The sequence below is a fragment of the Budorcas taxicolor genome, chromosome 7 (genome assembly GCF_023091745.1).
Source record: "Budorcas taxicolor isolate Tak-1 chromosome 7, Takin1.1, whole genome shotgun sequence".
NCBI lineage: Eukaryota > Metazoa > Chordata > Mammalia > Artiodactyla > Bovidae > Budorcas > Budorcas taxicolor.
The window spans coordinates 14,658,784-14,667,570 of NC_068916.1; the positions used below are offsets into that span (position 1 = coordinate 14,658,784).

At 49.6% G+C, this 8,787-nt stretch overlaps 1 protein-coding gene across 1 annotated transcript; it reads left to right on the plus strand.

Moving 5' to 3' along the window:
- The first annotated feature begins 392 nt into the window (after window positions 1-392).
- Window positions 393-6,128, plus strand: RDH8 (retinol dehydrogenase 8). The gene is made up of 6 exons (XM_052644395.1): window positions 393-495; window positions 3,174-3,335; window positions 3,981-4,160; window positions 5,151-5,244; window positions 5,619-5,802; window positions 5,913-6,128. Exons 1-6 carry the CDS (start codon window positions 393-395, stop codon window positions 6,126-6,128), a joined length of 939 nt encoding a protein of 312 aa, XP_052500355.1.
- Window positions 6,129-8,787: the final 2,659 nt, after the last annotated feature.

Here is an 8,787-nt window from a genome sequence, read left to right on the forward strand (position 1 = left end):
TCTCCACCAGAGATTCTTTGCCCAGGGTAGAAACAGCAAGAGAACACCCCTGCTCATTCCCCATGCACTCCAACCACCACCCCCCCCCACCAGCCCTGAATAACTTATCATCATAATAAAAGCCCCCAGTTATGAGTGTATTGGGGAGGAGAGGAAATATTTGACAGATAAAAATAAAGGACTATATTGAAGTTAAGGGATTCTCCCCCACCCCCACCCTCCCGCCCTGTGGCTGCCTGTGCAAAGTCAGTTCATAATCGAGGGATCCCAAGGTCCCTTCACGCTGCTGGGGATCAGGTGGAGGGTGCTTAGGAGACAGCAGATGAGCGGATGAGAGGTGGTGGGAGTCAGCTGCTGGCCAGTGGGGGTCACGCGTCCAGGGAGGAATCAACATGGCCGATGCACCCCGGACCGTGCTCATCTCAGGATGCTCCTCTGGGATTGGCTTGGAGCTGGCAGTGCAGCTGGCTCATGACCCCAGGCAGCGCTACCAGGGTAAGGGGGCCTGGGGGTTGGGAGGACAGGCCAGGAAAGACAGGAGTGGGCATGGTTTCCCAGGACCTCTCGGCTCTCCCCAACTATTTCCACTAGTCCATGCCTTCAGCTGCCTTGGTGAACTTGGGGAGAGTTGCCAAGAGGCCCCCTTCCCACCTCTGCTTGTGAATCATCCCCCATCCAAAGAAAGTTTCTGATGCACCTATTGGGTCTCAGGTTTTAGCTGTGGAAATACAGCTGTGAAAAAAAAAAAAAAGAGACAAAAATCTGGGGGAGGAGAGGGAAGACAAATACTAAACAGATAATTTAATTGTATTATATGGCTAGTGCTGATGAGTGGTCAGAAGCAAAATAAAGGAAGCGGGGTGCACGTGTGTGATATTTTTAGAAGGGCTGGCTGGGGAGGACTTTTCTGAGGTTTCACTTAGGCATTCCCCAAAGACTCCCTTCCCCCACCCCTCCCCAGATTACTATTCAGTGATAAGCCTCTTAAGTGACCCTGACCTTGAGGGTTTGTGGGGGGGAGCGCTGTAGATCTAAAGACTTGGCCTCCTGCCGCTCTGGAGTCAATGGCCCCAATCTGCACCCCACCCAGAACCTCTGACCCAGAGCGCACTAGAGTCAAGCAGCCAAAGGGCCATTACTTAATAGGATGCAAGGATGAGGACATTGCCCCACTTGGCAAGGCTGCTTCTCCCAAGCGCTCTGCTCTCTGTCTTAGAGACATGCACAACTTTGGCAAAACCCACGGTCAGAGGAGCCTGGCGGGCTACAGTCCATGGGGTCGCAGAGAGTCGGATTTGACTTAGCAACTAAACAACGAGGATAAATTAGGCAAGAAATTTCATTTTGTTGAGACTTGGTGAGTTAATGGGGATACTAACATTATCTATGTGTTCTGATTACTACTGTTAAAAACAGAGCACCCCCAGATGTATGGCATACAACAGCTGTGATCACCTTTCTTGAGAGATTTACAAAGGTTATGAATTTGGAAGAGCTCAGCTGCTCAGTTCAGGCTCAAGGTCAAAGGCTACAATGAGAACAGAGGAGACTGGAGCATGTCAGGGTTGGGCAGACATCTCTCCCTTCCAGCCATCTCGGGGCTGCTTCGTGTTGTCTTTCTGTCTGGCCTGGCTTGGGCTTCCTCCCAGCATGGTGGCCTCAGGACAGGGCTGCTATAGGGTGGCTAAAGGCTTCACCAGTAAGTGTTCCAGCAAGCAAGGCAGAAACTGCAACATCTTTTCCATCCGAATCTCCAAAGCCACACAGCGTTACCTTTATCACAGTCTATTGATTCCCAGCTAGTCACAGGATTCAAGAATCAGATTTCATGTCCTGCTGGGTGAGAAGCTACATTGTAGAAGAGCATGAGCAATATCATAGGATTCCTGTGAGGATTAGAGTTAGCATTTATTAAAAAATGTTTAACATAGTATATGGCACATAGTTGGAGAAGGCAATGGAAACCCACTCCAGTATGCTTGCCTGGAGAATCCCAGGGACAGGAGCCTGGTGGGCTGCCGTCTATGGGGCCGCACAGAGTCGGACACGACTGACGTGAATTAGCAGCAGTAGCAGCATGGCACATAGTAGGCATTCAATAATTGCAATCTATGCTGATGATGTAAATGTGGCTATTTATACTTACATGTGCATATTTGCACATATGTTGACTTTATTTTTTTATTGGAGGATAAGGCAGTGCTAGGGATAAAGAACCCACCTGCCAATGCAGGAGACATGAGAGATACGGGTTCAATCCCTGGGTCAGAAAGATGCCCTGGAGAAGGAAATGGTAACCCACTCCAGTATTCTTGCCTGGAGAATCCCATGGACAGAGGAGCCTGGCGGGCTACAGTCCATGGGGTCACAAAGAGTTGGACACGAAGTGACTTAGCACAGCACAGCGGCTTTACAATGTTGTGTTGGTTTCTGCCATACAATGCAAATCAGCCACAATTATATTATATCCCCTCCTTCCCACTCCCATTCCTCTAGGTCATCACAGAATGGAGGCTGGGCTCCCTGTGTTATGAAGCAGCTTCCCACTAGCTATCTATTTCACACATGGTAGTGTATATATGTCAATGCTACATTCTCAATTCATCCTACCCTCTCCTTCCCCCACTGTGTCCATTCTCTATGTCTGTGTCTCCATTCCTTCCCTGCAAATAAGTTTATCAGTACTATTTTTCTAGATTCCATATATATGCGTTAATATACAACATTTGTTTTTGTCTTTCTGACTTACTTCACTCCGTATAACAGGCATATGTTGACTTTAGATGTTCACACATTTCTTTTCTCAAACCAATCTGTTCTATGCTTATTTTATTGTCTCACCTACTGGTTTTGAATTCCTTGAAGGCATGCACTTTATCTTATTTCACGGGATAGCCTCTGCACCTCGAATAGGGCATAGGGTAGAGTGGATGTAAATAAATGTTTGTTAGATGGATGGATGGATGGATGGATGGATGGATGGATGGATGGAAGCACATATAAATGTCTGTACATAAGCATGCATTTGTGATTGTATGGTGAATGTAGATGTATAAACCTATGGGTCTCCATTCCTCTGTGACATTCCTCATGCAGTATCACAGGAACATGGAAGTTCACTCACAGGGTAAAGGAACCCCAGTGCCTGCTCCAACTCTGCTCTCTGTTCCCAGTGGTGGCCACCATGAGGGACCTGGGAAAGAAGGGGACACTGGAGGCAGCTGCTGGGAAGGCTCTGGGTCAGACCCTCACCGTGGCGCAGCTGGACGTGTGCAGTGATGAGTCAGTGGCCCAATGTCTCAGCTGCATCCAGGGAGGGGAAGTGGATGTGCTGGGTGAGTCTGAGCATCCCCTGGGGTCACTTGCCTCCTCCTTGGCCTAAGCAGAGATCCTCAATCACACCAAGCCCTCTCCAGTGTCTGGGAACCAGCCCTCTTGTTTCACCAGTAACCTTTGACAGTGTACGGAAGGGGTAGACCAGTTGACTAAGAGCCCAGGATACCATCCAGTTTATTAAAGAAACAAAAAATAAATTGAGATCTGGGAATAGGGTGGATTTTTTTAATGGAACTTCTCACGTATGAGGAAAACCATACATGGTTGGGGAAATTAATTTGATGAGTCATTGAGGGAAAGGAGCATGATGAAGAAGCAACTCATGGTCCCTAAATGGTCCTCTAAGGAGGGGTGGTTATGGCTGTTTTGATGCAATTTGGGGTCAGAGCTGAATTGCTCATGCACTGAAGGAGAGGCTGTTCCCAGCAGTCCTCTTCCCCAGCCAGGGTTAAGAGTTCCCTATAACAAACGCTAAACTGTATTTAAAGATTTTCAAGGTTCCACATTTGTCTGCCCTAAATACCCTGGATTAACTCCAGACTTGGAGTGGGGGAGGGGTGGGACAATTTAGCGAGTGTCCCTGGGAGAGTAACCCTAGAAGGGTTGAGGGACTTCAAAGTAACCCTCACTCCTACCCCCCTTAGTGAATAATGCTGGAGTGGGCCTGGTGGGGCCCTTGGAAGGGCTCAGCCTAGCTGCCATGCAGAACGTCTTTGATACCAACTTTTTTGGGGCTGTCCGTCTGGTCAAAGCTGTGCTTCCCGGCATGAAGAGGAGGCGACAGGGCCACATCGTGGTGGTCAGCAGCGTCATGGGGCTGCAGGGTGAGTCCTGAGGATCCAATGCTGGGAATCTTCCCAGTGTCTGACCCTCCCCCAGCTGTAAGGATGACAACTAGGTTTTAACTCATATTCCCTAAATAGGCCTGCATTGAGAAGAATACTGAACTTCAGGAGGAAAAAGTTCTGGGATAGATAAATTATGTCTAACATGGTACAGGATTAGACAGGGCTGGTATACATGCTGCCAATGGCCATCCACATCCATTATCAACCCCACTTCTGGAGACCTCCAAAAATCTCTTCCAACCATCCCACAAAACTCAAAAGAACCATCAGCACTCCTCCTGAGACTCCTTCTTGCCAGAACCCACCAGACCCCAGAGATGTCTAGATCTGGGACTCTGAGGTTCTGTAGGAAAGAGAGTGGTGATTGACTAGAGATGTCTGCTATAGGCCTACTATGGAGGCCACCTACTTGCCATCCTTGTGCCTGGCTCCTTCCTCCTCGAACCTCTCTCAACTTCCTTCCTCTCCCTGGAAATTTCCTTGGAGCTGCCCCTCTCTCCAGCAGCCCCCTAAGGAATCCATCCTACTTGTAACCTTGACATGGAAAATCTGCATTTACCCAGCTCTCTGGCCCCTCTTCCAGCTACACTCCCTGACTTTGGGGGGACACATTCACTGTTCAATAGAGGGGCCAATAAAGACCCTGGTGAGTGGGGCTTGTCCTTGTGGACCCCAGGAATCCCATGACCAAGCAGCCCAAGCGTTTAGAGGATGGCGGGAACTAGGAGAGTTCCTTGGACTAAGGATGGATGGAACACTGCAAGGAAGAGGTGGGACCTGGCACCCCAACTTCATCCTGACCCCACATGGTCCTGTAATACACTTCCATACATGCATCACATTGGCCCCAGATATCCTCTGATCCCTAAATCCTCTTTGCTCTGTCTCCCAAGACCCCATCCCTCTGGACCCACTAAGCCCACCACCCAGACTCCCAAAGGGCCCGCCTTCCTGCCATCCTCTCAGGTGTCGTGTTCAACGAAGTCTATGCGGCCTCCAAGTTTGCCATGGAGGGGTTCTTCGAAAGTCTGGCTGTCCAGCTGCTACAGTTCAACATCTTGTGAGGCGGGCATTTGGACAGTGATGGGGGGATGGAGGCAGTGGCAGGACAGACAAGAAGGAGGAGTAGCAGAGGAGACGGGTGGGAGCAAGGAGGCATGAAAAAGCAATGGGAGGCATGGGGAAGTGAGGAGAAAAGAGGGACAGTACTGGAGACTTTCCTGGCAGTCCAGTGGTTAAGACTTCACTTCCAATGCAAGAGGCATGGGCTCAATCCTTGGCCAGGGAACTAAGATCCTACATGTCATGCGGCCACAAAAGAAAAAAAAAACAAAGAAAAAACAGAGAGAGACAGAGAGAGAGACAGCATTAAACAAAATGGGGTATCTGGCATTTGGGGGGGCACCAGACTCTCTCCCCTCCCCCTTTTCTCAGCATCTCCCTGGTGGAGCCAGGCCCGGTTGTCACAGAGTTTGAGGGCAAGCTCCTAGAGCAGGTTTCCACAGCCGAGTTCCCAGGCACCGACCCTGACACGCTGAGCTACTTTCGAGATCTGTACCTCCCAGCCTCCAGGGAGCTCTTTCACAACGTGGGACAGAGCCCAAAGGATGTAGCCAAGGTGAGGTGGGGCCCGGAGCCCCAAGACGTGGCTCAGGTATGTGAGGGGGCCCCTCCCTACAGAAACCCTGCCCCTCCTTGGGTCCCAGAGCTCAGGGCTCCACCCCACAGGTCATCGTCAAGGTCATCGGCTCGGCCAGACCACCCTTGCGCCGACAGACCAACACCCACTACACTCCACTGACCGCGCTCAAGGCTATGGACCCCTCCGGCAGCCTGTATGTGCGAACTTCCCACCGCCTGCTCTTCCGCTGGCCACGCCTTCTCAAGCTTGGCCTTCGGTGCCTGGCCTGCAGCTGCTTCCGCACCCCAGTGTGGCCCCGATGAACACAGCCTCACCCAACCCTCCTCACCCCTGAACAACCAAGCCTCTTTAGTTCACACCCCTCTCTGGATATACGACCCTTCATTCATTCATTCATTCATACCCCTCTCTGGATGTACGACCCTTCATTCATTCATTCATTCAACAAACTCTGCCTGACACATTTTTGTGTCTGGGCATTGCTGGAACCCCAGAGAGCACTCAGCCTCCAGGCACAGACCCCTCTGTGGTCAAGGCTAGGACCAGAGAGAGCAGGCCCTGGGATCCTGGCATCCTGGGCTGAGGAGCCCAGATCAGAGAGCTGGAGTTGTGTCTGGGAAGGCAAGGAAGGCTTCCTGGAGAAGGGGGCATTGTCCCTGGTCCTTGAAGGATGAAACAGGCTGTCTCAGTCAACCTCTGGACTTCATTATCTTCAATGTGGGGATTTAGGAATGATCCAAACATCCCCATCCCTCCTCCCCTCCTACACACAAACACTCAAAACTGGTTTGACTAAGGGGTTTCCAGACTTCCTTGTCACATACTCCATCAGGACGGCTTCCCAGGTGGTGCTAGTGGCAAAGAACCTGCCTGCCTGTAGGAGATGTAAAAGATGAGGGTTCGATTCCTAGGTTGGGAAGATCCCCTGGAGGAGGACATGGCAACCTACTCCAATAGTCTTGCCTGGAGAATCCCCATGGACAGAGAAGCCCAGTGAGCTACAGTCCATAGGGTCACAAAGAGTGACCCTATGGACATGAATGAAGCAACTTAGCATGCACACATTCCATCAGTAAAATGTGTTTGCAGACACACCAGCAATGTATGTGTATTTTTTCATAAACTATATATTTGCCACTAATAGTAACAACTGTAAGTAATAAAGCTCAATTCCTCATGTATAAATAAAAACATTAAAAAGAAATAAGGCCTTTCTCACACCTATTAGCAAGACTACATTTTTTTTAATGCCCAGAAAATAGCAAGTGTTTGCAATGATGTAAAGAAATTGGAACCCTGTGCACTGTTGGTGGGCATCCCGGATGGATCAGCAGGTAAAGAATCCGCCTGCAATGCAGGAGACACAGGAGACTCAGGTTCAATCTCAGGGTTGGGAAGACCCCCTGGAGGAGGAAATGGCAACTCACTGTAGTATTCTTGCCTGGAAAATCCCATAGACAGAGGAGCCTGGTGGGCTGCAGTCCATGGGGTCGCAAAGAGTCGGACATGACTGGGCACTCGGCACATTCCGCATTAGGCAGGCACTGTTGGTAAGAATGTAAAATGGTGCAGCCACTATGGAAAGTGGTATGGCAGTTCCTCAACCAATGAAATGAAATTATCATATGACTCAGCAGTTCCATCCCTGCTGCTGCTGCTAAGTCGCTTCAGTCGTGTCTGACTCTGTGCGACCCCACAGACGACAGCCCACCAGGCTCCGCTGTCCTTGGGATTCTCCAGGCAAGAACACTGGAGTCCATCCCTGGATATTACCCAAAAGAATTGAAGAGATATTGTACACCCATGTTCAGAACAGCATTGTCCATAGTAGGCAAAAGGTGGAACCAACCCAAATGTCCATCAATGGATGACTGGATAAACAAAATGTGATCCATCCATACAAGGGAATATTTATTCAGCATTCAAAAGGAAGGAAATTCTGACACATGCTAAAACATGGGTGAAACTTGAGGACATTATGCTGAGTGAAAGAAGCCAGACACAAAAGGATAAATACTGTATGATTCCACTTATATGAGGTCCCTAGAGGAGTCAGATTGAAAGAGACTAAGTAGAATGGTGGGTGCCAGGGGCTGGGATATGGGGGAACGGAGTGTTAGTGGTTAATGGCGATAGAGTTCCAGTTCTGCAAGATAAAGAAAGAGTTCTTGGCGATGGATGGTGGTGGCAGTTACAACAATGTGAATGTACTTACCACTAATGAACTGGAGGGGCTTCGCTCGTGGCTCAGTGGTAAAGAAGCCACCTGCCAATGTGGAAGACATGGGTTCAATCCCTGATCAGGGAAGATCCCCCACACCACGGAGCAACCGGGCCTGTGTGCCACAACTGTTGAGCCTGCGCCCTAGAGCCTGGGAGTCACCATTACTGAAGCCCGAGAGCCCTAGAGCCCATGCTCTACAGCAAGAGAAGCCGCTGCAATGAGAAGCCCAAGTACCAGAGCTGGAGAGAACCAGAGACTAGAGGGAGAGCAGTCCTTGCTCACGGCAGCTAGAGAAAGGCTGCACACAGCGATGAAGATTCAGCAACGCCAAAGATAAGTGAGCAATTTAAAAAAAATCTAGTCAACTATACACTTAAAAATAGTGAAGAGGGGCTTCCCTGGAAGTCCAGTGGTTAAGACCCCATGCTCTCCATGCAGGGGGTGCAGGTTCGATCCCTGGTCAGGGAACTCAGATCCTGCATGCCTTGGACCAAAAAAAAAAAAAAAATTAGTGAAGATGACACATTTTGTATGCTATATACTTTGCCACAATTTAATTTTTTTTTAAACCAATAAGGATTCCATCTGAACCCTGAGACAAGTGTCCCCCAAGTTTCTTGGCCCTCCTCTTGAGAATTTGGAAGCAAATGGACTCTGGGTGTAAATGCAGACTTTGCCTATCATTCAGTGGGTGGCCCTGGGCAGGTGACCCCCCTGGTGTCATCTTCTACCAAGCA

Excerpts from the sequence above, each read along its gene's own strand:
- RDH8 (XM_052644395.1), top strand. The coding sequence starts at position 393 with ATGGCCGATGCACCCCGGACCGTGCTCATCTCAGGATGCTCCTCTGGG. Across the intron at positions 4,161-5,150 it reads CAGCGTCATGGGGCTGCAGG|GTGTCGTGTTCAACGAAGTC; the intron begins GTGAGTCCTGAG and ends CCATCCTCTCAG. Across the intron at positions 5,245-5,618 it reads CTGCTACAGTTCAACATCTT|CATCTCCCTGGTGGAGCCAG; the intron begins GTGAGGCGGGCA and ends CCCTTTTCTCAG.